This window comes from Caretta caretta, chromosome 7 (genome assembly GCF_965140235.1).
Source record: "Caretta caretta isolate rCarCar2 chromosome 7, rCarCar1.hap1, whole genome shotgun sequence".
Taxonomy (NCBI): domain Eukaryota; kingdom Metazoa; phylum Chordata; order Testudines; family Cheloniidae; genus Caretta; species Caretta caretta.
Genome location: NC_134212.1, coordinates 83,769,157 through 83,784,350, shown reverse-complemented (window position 1 = coordinate 83,784,350; position 15,194 = coordinate 83,769,157). Strand labels below are relative to the sequence as shown.

The window sequence follows — 15,194 nt, the reverse complement described above, 5'->3', positions numbered from 1 at the left end:
GATGTTGTTATAGCAATGATAATATCTGTCCTATAGATGTCAGAGTGCAAAGATTCAGTTGCATCAAGCTGTTTTATTATTAACAAAAAAATGTTTGATACCAAAATGTTTTTAAGAGTGTGATTTTTCTAAAGCACCTGAAACTAACAGGAACACAGGTCCTATTAGGTGCTTTTGAAAATTCCATCCTTAAAAGCATTTTGGTACCTAATATAACTGTGTTTAACAGGACCCTTTTCATTATGCAGCTAAATTAGCCCCCCCCCCCCCCAATACATACACAAACTGCTGTCTAGGTTGGTTCACCTGACAAGTTGAGTGACAAAATCCCATTCTAATTGTGCTTCACATGTGCAAAGTGTGAGTTGTCACTGGATCCTAATGTGGTGAATTTAAACCCTGTTGTCACAAGAAACACTCCCAAGGCATTCATGCTTAGCACTGACTTTTATTTCCCAAATTTAATCTTTCTACCCCATCATTTCAGCTGTAGAGCTCTTAAAAACAAAACAAAGCAAAAAATTTAACAGCAAGATTTGAATTTGCTGGGGGGCGGGGGCAGAAAAAAAACGAGGAGTCCTTTTGGCACCTTAGAGACTAACAAATTTATTGGGCATAAGCTTTTGTGGGTAGAACCCACTTCATCGGATGTATGAAGTAAAAGATACAGGAGCAGGTATAAATACATGAAAGGTTGTGGGTTGCTTTAGCAAGTGTTAGGTCAGTCTAACAAGACGATTCAATTAACAGCAGGATACCAAGGGAGGAAAAAATCACTTTTGTAGTGGTAATGAGAGTGGCCCATTACAGACAGTTGACAAGAAGGTGTGAGTAACAGTAGGCAGAAATTAGTATTGGGGAAATTAAATTTATGTTTTGTAATGACCCAACCACTCCCAGTCTTTATTCAGCCCTAATCTGATGGTATCTAGTTTGCAAATTAATTCCAGTTCTGCAGCTTCACATTGGAGTCTGTTTTTGAAGTTTTTTTTGTTGAAGAATTGCCACTTTGAGATCTGTTTATTGAGTGACCAGAGAGATTGAAGTGTTCTCCTAGCGGTTTTTGAATGTTATGATTGCTGATGTCAGATTTATGTCCATTTATTTTTTTGCAAAGAGACTGTCCGGTTTGGCTAATGTACATGGCAGAGGGGCACTGCTGACACATGATGGCATATATCACATTGGTCGATGTGCAAGTGAACGAGCCCTGGATGGTGTGGTTGATGTGGTTAGGTCCTATGACGGTGTCCCTTTTTGTTAAGAATGAGTAAAGGGTAATTTTTCACTCTTTGTTTTTAAATAAAGGGTAACTGATTTTTGTGCAGATTTATCTTTGAGCAGTGACAACCCTTAGAAAATTTCAGTGTATTATGTGGAAGTTTGGGAAAGTAATAAGCAAATGGAAGATGGTGCAATTAAAATGGAAAAGAACATGCAACTTAACTGTAGCAGTCTCTACCACTTAAAATGAAGACTTGAACATGCATGGTAAAAATGTATAGATGTGCGCATGCATTATAAAGTGCAGTTTTCCCCAGAAGGGATCTGATTCTGATCTCAGTTTCACCAGTGTAACTCCATTTACTTCAATTAAGTTACTCCTGATTTACATCAGTGTAAGATAAGAACTGCGTCCCATGAATCCACTCTACAAGTGTAGTATGATTGGCGGTCTCTGCTCAGGAGAGGCCTAGGGCGGGACTATTAGAGTGCTAAAGATTGATGTGCACTGGCAGAGCTGTGTGGGAGCCCAGGACTGAAATAATAGGGGGTATTGCATGTCAAAATTGAGGTGTAATATCCGAGCAATGTGTGTGAAGCTTGCACAACATTTGCCTGCTCTCTAAGCTTAGTGCTATTACTTCTTCACGCTCAACAGCAGTAAAAATCCTCCAACCTAACCCCAGAAAGAGAGGAGAAATAATGAAGATTTCTGCTGAACATGTGCAATTTCAGATTTATTCTTTTCCTTTTCTTAACACCAGCAGAGTGATATTTTTCCTGACCCAGGAACTAGAGCTGGTGCCTCAAACTGAATTGCAGTGTTTATCAAAACGGGGGACTGTGTCTACGATAACGGGGATCTTGAGGGCCTAACATAGAAGATGATCTCTCTCTGAGTCGGATGGCTGCTGTGTGGTTACAGAGTCACCATAACACAGGATGTTTTCAGTAACTGTACAACATGCAGATTTCTGAGGTCTGCATTGATTCATCCTGAATTCACCATCCGTGGGCCCACAACAAATATGGCTGGATCACCTTCCCATTTAATCCAATTTAGCAAAAATAGATCCACTGAGGCACATGATATGCTGGTGAAACTCCATTGTTTTCAGTGGCATGAATTGATACCATAGGCATGAATTTAGCTTTTATTTTTAACTTATTTTAAGTTTTGAAAATATTTATTTATTAGACACTTTGTAACAGCAACGACCAAAGTGTGCCTGGCATTTACAAGCTTGGCCTAAATAAACTCTGAAACTGAAAGCAACATAATAATTCATGGAGAATTTCTTGTCCCTGGAGTTACAGAAGCCTGTGTTTTTGGAGCAGAAGGTCCAGGTTCTGTTCATTTCCCATGCCACATTTGTGTAATATAGCTAGCAATCATGGTGGATTTGTTAGAGAGACTGACGGGAGATGAATCTGAACAGAGCAAGAGACAGGAGCAACAAGAACTGAAGAAGGGATCTTTGATTAAAACAATAATACTAATAGTATATAAAGGGAACCTGGAATGCACAGAATTTGTCACCTTGTGCTATTTCATTTGTGAACAGCCTGCTAAAGTGGGTACTAATGTGCTGTATAAAGGTGTAGCCAAAAATCCATTCCCTCTCAGTGAACAGTTGGGGCTCTGAGAACCATTTGGCTGAAGGGCCATCTGGACACCTGTGGATAGATGTATTGGCCACATTAACTCAGGGCAGCCTGAAAGCTCTCTGTGCAAAGATGAGGTTGGATCAAAAATGAGGAATCTGCTGTTTTGTGTGACTGCTCATTAGCCTTCTCCCTAATGGGGTGGAATGCATTTGGTCTAAGACTTTAGGGAACCCTTTCTCAAAGCCAAATTCTGAGCCAAGAAAAACTGAAGCCTGAGGCTGAAAGACCATGCGGGACGATTACCCCAACAGGAAATTGCAACCTCTCAGCTTCCAGCTGGCAGAGGAGGATAAACACTTGGAAGGCTTGCTGGGGGGAGCTGAGCTGTCACAAATTGATAGGTATGTGGGTTTCCTACGGGGCAATCCTGGCCAGACCAAACAGCAGTTCTGGAAATGGCCCACCTGTTGATCACTTTAGATAAGCTATTACCAGCAGGACAGTGGGGTGGGAGGAGGTATTGTTTCATATTCTCTGTGTGTATATAAAGTCTGCTGCAGTTTCCACGGTATACATCTGATGAAGTGAGCTGTAGCTCACGAAAGCTCATGCTCAAATAAATTGGTTAGTCTCTAAGGTGCCACAAGTACTCCTTTTCTTTTTGCAAATACAGACTAACACGGCTGTTCCTCTGAAACCTACTGAATGCAGTAACTCCTCACTTAGTCGTCCTGGTTAACATTGTTTAGTTATTAGGTTGCTGATCTCTTAGAGAACATACTCGTGTAAAGTCCCGCAATGTTCTGTTATAAGGTTGTTTGGCTTGCCCTGCTCTGCCCAGCAGGCCCCCAACCCCGCTCCCTGGCTGGAACGCCGGGCGGGCGAAGCGGGGCAAGCTCCCACGCCCCCACCCTGTTACGCCCCTGCCTCAACCAAGCTTCATAATCATCATTGGTGAGTACAGTATTAAATTGTTTGTTTAAAATTATTTAAAATGTACACTGTATATGTATATAATGTCTTTTGTCTGGCAAAAAAAAATTCTTGGAACCTAACCCTCCCCCCTCCCCGGTTTACATTAATTCTTATGGGGAAATTGGATTCGCTTAACATTGTTTTGCTTAAAGTAGCATTTTTCAGGAACATAACTACGTTAAGTGAGGAGTTACTGTAGAGGGATGGGAGGTTGAATGAAGAAAAGGGAAAGAAGGAACAGGGAGTCAAGCAGTAATTACTTTCGTTTGACCTCCTTCCTGTCTGACAAAGCTCTGATCCTCTGCATTGAGGGTGCCTCTTTAATGCAGAATGATTAGGGACATGGATGCAGCACTGTGATGTGCCCTTCAAGAAGGGTGCTGTGAATTAGAACAAAACCAGAGACATTTCCTGCAAAGGTTTCCCTTTTGTTCCTTCATACTCCTCCTCTAGGACTTTCATTCATAGGAGGGAAAAATGTAGGTAGTCTGGTAAGGAACCTCTCCTTGCTTATTGTGGCGGGAGCTGTCCTTGTAAGAGAAATAAATGTTTTGTGTCAGCTACTCCCCACTTGCATAATGACAGGTTTCAGAGTAACAGCCGTGTTAGTCTGTATTCGCAAAAAGAAAAGGAGTACTTGTGGCACCTTAGAGACTAACCAATTTATTTGAGCATGAGCTTTCGTGAGCTACAGCTCACTTCATCGGATGCTGTAGCTCACGAAAGCTCATGCTCAAATAAATTGGTTAGTCTCTAAGGTGCCACAAGTACTCCTTTTCTTTCTACTCCCTACTGTGAGAGGAAAATGAAGTGAGACGTGCTTGGACTAAGGAAGGGGAGAATGATTGCAACACCGTCCCCTGTTACATTTAGGGGTCTGGTTCCCTTGCCTCAACTAAGTGGAACTTAATGCAACAAAGAACGCACTTCAGAGGCATTTTCCATCACAGCTTCAGTGTAAATGCTACATCCTGCAGCACCAACTGCAAACAAAGCAGCCAGGACCGCACAGTTCCCCAGGACATCCAGTTCCCCATGGAGTATTTGCTGAGTGCAATTGAAAGCTTCTCGCTTCTTTCTAGAGGCAGGCTCTGTGTGTAGTAAGAGGCCTCCTCAGTGATTTCAGCCTGAATTGAGAGAGAGAGAGAGACCCTTTCAGAATCATCAGTCTCCTGGTGGGATTCTCCCTGGCAACTGCGTGGTAATTAAAGGCAGGGGGTGGTTTGCTTAATGAAATTATAATGTACAGAATAAATAAATCAAACATTACAGCATTTAGTAGGCAGAAGGCTGTTCAGCTAAATGTACTAGCAGGTATTAAAGGTGTGCACTGCTGGAGTGTCACTCAACTAGCATTAGGCATTAAGAACTTACTGCCTGAGTTGGGAAGGCATTTGAGAAATATATGATTTCTCTCCAGATAGTTTTCACACTTTCTCCTCCTCTTCCTTCTCTCTCTCTCTCTGTTCATACCCCTTTCTTCCTCCCCACTCCCATAACTGTTAGGCAAGCTAAGCACCGTTAAAGGGGTTTCCTCCCTCTGTGATACTCTTGGACATCTGTTCTATCAAGGATAATCAAGGTATATAAATCATGAAGGTTGCAGGAGAGGGTTCTATTCCATGCCAGCCCTAAAATACAGCCCTTTGATGGCATTATGAAATGAAATGTGTTTCTGCCCCTGCCTTTCCCTCTTCCACTGGAACCAAAGAAACCCAGACAAGGGCTCAATTTAGAAAAGACATTAAAAAAAAAGATAGTTTGGGATTTTTATTCCACTTTTCTCATTTTAAAATAAAATTTTCTGGTCCTTTTCCTTTGCTGCCATTCATACATATTTTATATATTCATTAGAGAAAAGACTTTAAAACATCCACAAATCTTGCCTTGCTCACCCAGAGTGACACTTTGAGTTTTACACATTTTGCTGGGAAGGTTGTTATTATTTTGCCATGGTCAGCCTGCAAAACCTGTCACAGCTCCAAACGATTTACATGGATGGGCTGCTGATGGTGAAAGGCCTCAGATTCTGCTAGGAGCTAAAAGTACAGTAACAGCGGCTCAGCCCCTCTTTCCCCCTTGTGTCCTAACGAAACTGCTTCTTACATAAAGAAAATTTACCTTTCTAAACAAAGAGGCATTTGCAACATTGCATAATTTTCCTTTCAGAATACTGTGTGGCTCTAAAAGAGGTTGTGTTCATGTGTCTCTCTCATACAGCCAGTATCCCTCTCTCTCAAGGAATGAGTCAGAATTCCAGGATAATTAAAAACTATGTTTTTGGGGTAGTTGGTGCATGCACTTCACAGTGACAATTTACATTTTGTCCCCATATATCTTCTTTTGTATTTATGAGCTACCATATGCATGAGCATGATTGCAGTGCAGATCCCTCTGGGGGCACTTGGCACATCAGTGGAAAAGGGGAGACTTTGGAATAAGGGCAACAGGGCATATCCCTCCTCTTACTAAAAGTACTTTGGGATCTTTAATATCCAGGGTGAGGGTTTTTTATTGTTAAGGTTTCACTTGACGGGCCCCACACACAAAGAATTGCATGTCACTCATGTTAGCTACCTTGGAAGGGTAAAGAGCTGAGTTGACCCTACTATGATTCGAATCTATTGTTGTAACGAGATTGAGTTTTCCAACCTGACCTATAGACCATGAAGCTGTCCCTTTCAGAGTCTGCATTTTATTGTTATGGTGAAATATTGACAGTGAATGGTGTCTACTGTTGTTTGGATAATTCAGGAACATAAGAGTGCAGAAAAAGTGATCATGGGGGTATTGAAGTAGGACAGTTTTTGCAAAGGTTTTCTTATTACGTGTCTGTTGCTACTACAAAAAGAGAACCTTAAGTATCCAGTTAGGATTCTATCTGTGCACCTTTGATACTTACTTGGCTCCCATTATCATGGTATCTCAGTGCTTTTGATGTATTTATCCTCACAACACTCCAGTGAGGTAGGTGAGTGCTAATAGTGTCTTTTCAGAGAAGGGGAACTGAGGCAGTGAGAGACTAAGTGGTTTGCCCAACATCTCATGGTTCCTTGCTCTGCCACAGAATTCCTGCGTGTAGAATGTCCAGAGTCCCAGGCCCTAACCATTGGAGCCATCCTTTTTTTCCAGGAAAATACTTTTCAGAAGTGGGTTCTTACTTATCTGAGAACTGGTATTTTGGATCCTCTCATTTAAAAAAACCAACACCATGAAAATTGTGGGCTGGGGTGAGTATCTAGCATTGACCACTGGTGACTTGTCAAGAAGTTTAAGGGAGAAAATTGACTGTCTAATCCTCCTCAGTCATGGAGAGAGAGATTGGTTGTTAAGGGAGTGTGGAGGGTAAGCATGGAAGTTACAACAATGGGAGCTTTCTCTGGCCTCCAGCAGGAATCAGAAGAGCGCCTGAGTGGGAAAGCAGGATATGATTTCATATTTCAGATGAATGAATAGGTTTTGTTTCTTTCCTTCATACTGCAGCATGGTCTACTAGATATTTGTATTGAATGATAAACCGCAGTGACTCCACTTGCTATCAAGGAAAAATAAAACAATGTGACAATGGACTAGTCCCAAAAGCCATTGAGTGCCAGATCTGTTGTGAAGATCCAGGATGAGTGAAAACCAGTTTTCATGTGTTTGACCTATCTCCCAGGTCACATTTGAACAGGGAATAGAAAATGTAAATGAGATTACACAAAATGATGCAATCTGCTGTGGAACATGCCTGTTGGTATTTTCCCTCTACTTTTGTCCTTGTAAAGCCACATAAAGTGAGTTGGCATAAAAATCAAAGCTTTAAATTGTTCCCTTCTCTGGCTTGCCTAGAGTATCTGTATTTTGGACTGTAAGAGCTTTGGGGCAGGATCTGGCTCCATGTCTGTGTTTTGTAAGGCCCCAAGTACATTGTCAACGCTGAGTAAATAGTAAAAATGTGCCTCACTCTCAGTTTCAGTACTTCTGCATCTTCACGTAATTGAGACTGGCATCAATGGGTGTTGCCATTGAACATGAGAAATGAGAACAGTAAATGGCCCAATCTATGGGAATGCCCTTTTACCTACTTTTAATTGAGGATTGCTTGACCCCAGTTACATGGACTATGACTCCCCTCTGTAAACGCCACACTTTTATGTCTTATTTCCTTTCCTTGGCAAATCAGGCCTTGCAATTTTCTCTGGAATCATCACCCACCCCCACCGCATGTTAGTGTAACTGCCCTTCATTATTGTGTGGATTTTTGTAATGCTTTCTTTCTGCAGGATTTTATCATGGACCATTCAAGCAGCTTGTCTTTCATAATTATTGTATTAATGTTCTTTTCAATTTTCTGTGTCTTTTATTATGCCCCATTGTTCACAGGTATATTTTTGTGAGTACTGTTTACTCTGCCAGCTGCTCTTGGTATGTAAGTTAGAGTATATGAAAAGTTTCCTACTGCTAAAGTTTTGTGGAAGTGGTGTAAAGAGGATTTGATGGAATGTTGTTGTCTAGGGCAGACTATGAATCAGGGACATGCACAGAATACGTTTCAGGAAAGCAAAAACATCTGAGTCCCAGATTTATCAGATGAAAAATGTCAGCTAACAAAACCTGCACTGGTGTTAGCCTATTAATTCACTGGTAAGGAGAAGGGGCAGAAAGCAGCACTGGATTTGTATACTCACTTTGAATGGATTTTGGGTGCAGCTCATGCTGTACGTAGTCATGGCAGGTTGGAGGATCAGAAAAACAGAGTTAAATAGTTATCCCCTCAGAGGAAGTCCTGAGGGAAGTGTAACAACCCCGTACCCCCACCCTTTCTGCAAGAAATCCTAGACAACAGGGAGCACATAGGTAACCTAGAAGGATGTCAAAGGAACCATCTGACCAATGCAGCAGCCATAGGAAGGAGAGGTTGAATTAAGATTCCTATAGATTTTTTTAATGTTTTCCTAATCAAGAATTTACTTTTTAAGTTGAAATTCTCACAAACATCTTTCTTATTAATATTCCCTTTGTACTTAAACTTTTTTAGGCAACTGACAATGATGTGGGCACTTATGGGAAAGTCAGCTATTTTTTCAGTGATGATCCTGACAGGTAAGTGCGACAAACCTTCTCAGATAGTTTCATTTCCTTAAAATCCCCTTTCAGTCTTGCCATGAATTTACAAAATTGGAATGTTGGTAACTTTAATCTGTGAAGTCTCTCTTGAGAGAACGGCTACCATAAACTGTCTCAGGGAGGGCAAATTGACCCTAATAGAAGGCCTAGACCAGTTTTTACATGGCTTGTTTTCTATTTAAATTTCTCGTGTGATTTGGGTGCTCATAAATTGAGGGACAGACTGGGCTGGATCATACCAGAAGGCTGAATCCTACTCCTATTGAGGTGAATAGCAAAACTTCCATTGACTTCAATGGGATCAGCCCTATACTAAGTGCAGATACTGTTCAAGCCACACCCAGCCATCTCTGCCAGTTCATAACAGTCCAGATCTGTATCTGGTTTTGGTGTCCACACTTGGAAAAAGGATAGTGAAAAATTGGAGAGGGTTCAGAAAAAAACTACAAGAACGGTTTCAGGTTTGGCAGGCACAGCTTAAGATGAGAGATTTACAGAACTCAATCTACTTAATTTATCAAAGAGAAGACTCAAGCAGTCTATAAGTACCTGCACAGAGAGAAATTTTCTGATACTAGACTGAGCTTTAATATATCAGAGAAAGGTGTAATATCATCTATGGCTTGACAGATTCAAACTGGAAATAAAGTGCAAATTTTAACAGTGAGGATAGTTAACTTTTGGAACAGTTTACCAAGGGATATGCGGGATCGTCCCATCACTTGGAGTCTTTAAATCTGGGTTGGGTGTTTTTTAAAAGGTAGGCTCTTGTTCAGCCACAAGTTATTGGGTTCAGTACAGGAATTACTAGATGAAGGTTTTTATGGCTTGCTAAAGCAACAGGAACCTGGCTTAAACAGAAACATGCTTAATTGCTTTGCTTAATCAGGACCTAGCTGCACAAATATGTAACTTGAGGCCAATACCTACACTTCTATGATGGTATTAGAGCTACACATGGGACTCACTTCTGCTGTGGGTGAGTGGCCAGGAGTCCTTTGCTACAATGGAAGGAATATGGTATTGACAATAAGGCTTAAAAGGGGCAAAATTTATCCTGGGTGTGATTCCATTGACTTCAATGGGAGCTGCAGCTGCTCAGCCCCTTTGAAAATCAGGTTGCTTATTTAAGTGTTTAAATGTGGATTTGGGTGGCTAGAAAATTTTGGGTGGCTAGAAAATTAGAAAATTTTGTCTTTGACCTCTTCGTGCCTCAGTTTCTTCAGGAGTTTGGCTTTAACTTTCCTGGTGCCTCATTTGCTCTGTCTTTAAAATGGGGTAAATAACACCTACCACCCAGAGGTTGAGGGTGCATCAGTGTCTGAAAAGTACAATGAGATCCTCAGTTGGAAGAGGCTATAGAACTGTGAAATGTTACAGTCAGGAGGAACCTATGAGATGATTCGCACAGCATCAAACCTTTTCCAGTTTCCCTCTATGCCTCTTTCTTATGGTGTTGTTTCAGGCTGCTGTTTCCTGTCTGGCTGAAATGAGGGTTTGACTTGGTAACTCCTCTGCTCCCCCTCTTTTTTTGCTCTGCAGGTTCTCCCTGGATAAAGACACAGGCATGATCACGCTGATCGCCCGGTTAGACTTTGAAACGATGCAGCGCTACACGCTGACTGTGATAGCCAGGGACGGGGGTGGGGAAGAGACTACAGGGCGAGTGAGGATTAACGTTCTGGATGTCAACGATAATGTCCCCACCTTCCAGAAAGAATCCTATTTGGGGGCTCTCCGGGAAAATGAGCCTTCAGTCACTCAAGTGGTCCGTCTCAGGGTAAGAAATGGGAGCCCCAATTCACTTTCTACTATACTTCCCTTTCTCCGGATCCACAATGGTCAGTGTTATTAGGGGGACCCGTGATGCAGGATTTCTCCAGCTAGGGTAAGTCTCAGATGGGCTGGGAAGAGGAGAGAAACAGCATAAAGTGCATTTTAAGTCTTTTTTTTTTTTCCTCTTCACTCTTTTAATTTCTCTTTTACTTGTCACTGCTCTCTGTCATCCCCTCCTGTTTGAAAGCAGTCTGAAGCCAGGGTGATGCTACTGTACCTCAGTGAAGCCCCATGGAGAGAGCTAGCCACTGTAATTAAACCCTTTATGGATGCAATTAAACAGGAGTATTACTGGTCAGGAATATGGGTGGGGGGAAGAAGGAGAAGGAATTGCAGACCATCTGCTCCTTTGAATGCTTTAATTACTCCTTATTGTGAAATGCAACTGACTCTGCTTCTCTAGCTGCCTAGACTTTCACCATGTTCCTTTCCTCCCCCCCCCCCCCCCCCGGCTTCCTTGGATGTGTTCAGGATTTACTGTATCAGACTTTATTACACTGAGTGATTGGGACTTCCCTGAAGGCGCTCTGGATTTTGTGACAGGATTGGAAAGATGCTAATGAATTCAGCTAAGTAAAGTGAAGAAAGTGTGTGAGGTTGGGAGAGATGAATTTCCATTATGAGTGTCTGTATAATCATTGCTCAGGAGTTCCTGTGAAATGCAGGGCTATAGAAGGACAAGAATGTACTGTTAAAGGGAAATATAGAATTACTGAAGGCAGTGGAATTTCCATTTTGATAGGTTTGAAATTCGAGACAAGCTTATTCAATTTCAAAATTCATCATTGGCATGACAAGCTGTACACAGGTGGACAAGCTCCACCAATGTAGACAAGCCATGCTTAGCAAAGAGGAGGAGAGTCACAAGAATTTCCCATCCCAGCTGTATCATTGCCAGAGCTACCTCTGGAGTGTACCATACCCACTAGCAAAGCTTTCTCCAGAATGCAAACTCATCTTCATTATCATCGGATCCCTTCCTGATGAAATCAGTGTTTACCTGTGGGAGTTGAGCAGTTTGTTGCTGATCAATTGTAAGCTTTTTCTGTTTGAAAAAAGAGATGATGGAACCCACTTGTCTCCTTGAGCATGACAATAATAAACTAGGCCTTTTGCAGTTTTCTGCAAGCTGGTATCTGTCTTCAGTAAACTCAGGCTGTGTAAGTACTGTAAGAGAAATGTGGTCATCTCTTAAATATTTTAGATCTAAGTTTCTATTCTTTATAGGTGTGAGGGACTGGAGAGCAGGCGTTTAAGACACAGTGACTCTTCTCTCTGAGGTGGGATGTGAAGAGAGATGATGATTCCAAAACCCTGTCAGCTATTGCTGCTCACCAATTCACAGAGCAAGGTGGTGTCTATCATTAGTGAATATTTCTGTCTTGCCCTCACAAACTCTGGCAAGCAATCCAGAAGGAAGGAAAACGCCTTATCCAAGGCACACATAAGTAAGAGGAGGAAAAGATATTTGGCATAAGCATGAGGATGAAAGGGTAGTCCAGAAGAAACCAGCAAGTGGAAATCAAGCCTTTCTGTTCCTTACAATGTAAGGGATCCTCTGATACAGTATATAAACTCCTCCCTAGCATGGAAGGGGTTAAGAAGCTGCTTTGGGCTGGAGGGGCCCTGTCTTGCCACACTTGCAAATCATGCCAGGACTGGAGAAAGAGTTAAAAAGAGGGAACTCCACTTAGACTGGGCAGGCCTGGAGAGAGCACTGACAGCTGCGGAGCCCTGCCCTTAACGAAGGAGGGTGCAGAACCCCTGAGTTGAAGGGGAAAAGAACTGAGGCTTGTACGCCCAGAGAACTCTGAAGTGGACATTGATATTCCCAGGCCCCTCTGACGTAAGAGAGGTCCCACTCCTGGAGGGAGCTGCCTGCAGGTTTTTCTTTGCCTTTCTTTTGTTTAACCCCATTTGCTGACTAGGGGCTGTTTGATGGCATCACTGCAGACACAGAGAAGGAATGAGAGACCCCAGCCTGAAGGTGAGCACCAGCCTACTGAAAGACATCCTGCAGCACCCGCTGGAGTGAAGATGGAATAATTGGACACGTGCATGCACTTTCCACGTAGCCTAAAGGGGGTATCCTGCCACAGACCACCACACTCACCACCTAGAGCAGAGATCGGCAATGTTTGGCACGCGGCCCGCCAGGGTAAGCCCTCCGGCGGGCCGGGCCAGTTTGTTTACCTGCTGCGTCCGCAGGTTCGACCGATCGCGGCTCCCATTGGCCACGGTTCGCCAATGCAGGCCAATGGGGGCTGCGGGAAGCGGTGTGGGCTGAGGGATGTGCTGTCTGCTGCTTCCTGCAGCCCCCATTGGCCTGCATCGGCGAACTGCAGCCAGTGGAAGCTGCGATCGGCGGAACCTGTGAACACGGCAGGTAAACAAACAGGCCTGGCCCGCTAGGGGGCTTACCCTGGCGCGCCGCAGGCCAAACGTTGCCGATCCCTGCTCGATAGTTAGTTATGACCATATTTAGGCTAGGGCAAAGGCTGGTATAAACTGTAGGAACGTCCATTTACAGATATCCATTCCCTTACCACTACTGCCTCCCCCCATCCCGTGACTGTTCATTTTCCCCCTAGCCTCTTTCCCTCCCATCTTTTCCCCAAAATTGTTTGCCTTCTTTTCTCTGCTTATTAGGCTGCAGCATTTCTCAGAGATGGCGTCTGTGTTTATATGGTAACACTGGGGCTTTTTTCCGCTTCAACCTAGGCAGCTGATGAAGATTCCTCTCCAAATAACCAGATCACTTACAGCATCGTGCAAGCGTCAGCCTTCCGCCGTTCGTTTGACATTAGTGTCTCTGAAGGGTATGGAGGTAAGCGCCGTTGGGGCACTGGTAGGGTGCTCCATGAGTGGAGGGGCAAGGGGCCGAGTGGCACTCATGGGGGAGTGGTGGCTTGGTTATCCACCTTACACTTCTGCTTGGGCGTGGGCTAAAGCCTGCAGCAGTGGCTGCATTCGGAAGGTGGTGTGTGGAAATGCCGTTCGGCGCTGGTCTCCTGACTCCTGGGATCAGGAGAAGAATCAACCAACATTTTCAAAAGTGACTAGTGATTTTGAGTGCTTCAGGTGTTAGGTTCCCAACTCGGGCCACTTTACTGGGAGCTGATTTTCAGAAAAGTTTGGGTCCCTGCCTCCCCCAAAAGGTGCAAATCAGGCCCCTTTAAGGTGTCTCAGTTTGGACGTTCAAAACTGAGACCTCCCCCCAACATTTGTTACTTTTGAAAATCTTGGCCTTAGTCAAGGCAATTCTGCTAAGAAATGCAATTGCTTTACTGGGAGGGGTGGGAACTGGTGCTCGCTCTGAAGAGTGGCTGGCTATAACTCCATTGAGTGACTGAGGCTGACTCAGAGTAAATCCTTCTGTGGATTACTAAGGGTGCATCGACCCTGGAAACGTTTGTGGTTATCTGCACTGGAGCAACTGCCCCAGCACTAGCCATGGTGGGTTCTCTCATTGTAAGCACTGTGACCCGCTGCTGCCAGTGGTAGCACAAGTGGAGTTATAGCCGTGAGGAATGAAAACTCACAGATTTTCCTAGTCTAGGTAAGATCTCAATGGGTTGTTCCAGGAGTGTACCAGACAGATTTGTTCTGCTGCTGTTCAATGCGTGCATGCGTGTGTGTGCGCGTTCGGGTACGTGTGTTAGCTGTTAAGCGGGCTTGTGCCAGCTGCATTTACTCCAATGCTTTATGCCATTTCAGTGATAAGTGTGACTCGTCCTCTGGATTATGAGCAAGTCTCCAATGGAGTTATTTATCTGACTGTGATGGCCAAGGATGCCGGTGTCCCATCACTTAACAGCACTGTTCCCATCACCATCGAGGTGTTTGTAAGTACCAGCCGTGCCTGCCATTGCACTCTTCCCCTCCCCACAAAGTCCTACCCCAAGCAGGAAGTTCTCATCATGGCGTACTAATGGCTAGTAGCACAGGCACTGCCAGATGAGTATGTCCGCATGCTTGATGTCAGTGCCCCAGCCGTTTTTCTACTTTAGTAAAAAATATTTACTCCTGAGGGCATTCTGCACCAAAAAAATAAAAATTCTGCACACAATATTTTAAAATTCTGAAAAAATTCTTCAAATTTTATTTGTCGAATAAATGTGGAGGCTCCAGCATGGCATTGGGGAGCACAGGCCACTGGCTGCACGGAGGTGGGAGATCACTGTGCAGCTTCCCCGTGCGACACAGACTCAGCGATGAGGCTGCATCCAACCCTGTCACAGAGCAAGGACATGACCTGCCCCAGAAACACCCCAGGGCCCTGCCCTCCATGCCAGGTGCATCAGGTGTGGGCAGGCAGGCTTAGCAAGGCAGGATCCAAGTGTGGAGGGGCTTAATGTGGGGAGATCCAAGTGTGGTTGAGAGGGTTCTGTGTGGGGCAATCTGGGTGCAGGTGGCTCAGAGGGGGATCTGGATGCAGGGTG

The 15,194-nt window shown here is 43.8% G+C and overlaps 1 protein-coding gene across 6 annotated transcripts in view; it reads left to right on the top strand.

Moving 5' to 3' along the window:
• The window catches only part of CDH23 (cadherin related 23), a 520,165-nt gene that overhangs the window by 322,882 nt on the left and 182,089 nt on the right, over positions 1–15,194 (top strand). For 4 of the 6 annotated variants that reach the window (XM_048859456.2, XM_075130881.1, XM_048859457.2 and 1 more), the window contains exons 14-17: positions 8,828–8,892; positions 10,459–10,696; positions 13,474–13,579; positions 14,470–14,597. In XM_048859456.2, the coding sequence (XP_048715413.2) occupies positions 8,828–8,892; positions 10,459–10,696; positions 13,474–13,579; positions 14,470–14,597 (537 nt within the window). Of the gene's footprint in view, positions 1–3,522; positions 3,787–4,953; positions 5,009–8,827; positions 8,893–10,458; positions 10,697–13,473; positions 13,580–14,469; positions 14,598–15,194 lie in introns of those variants that run through there. The other 2 variants (XM_075130884.1, XM_075130883.1) reach the window with 2 other exon arrangements.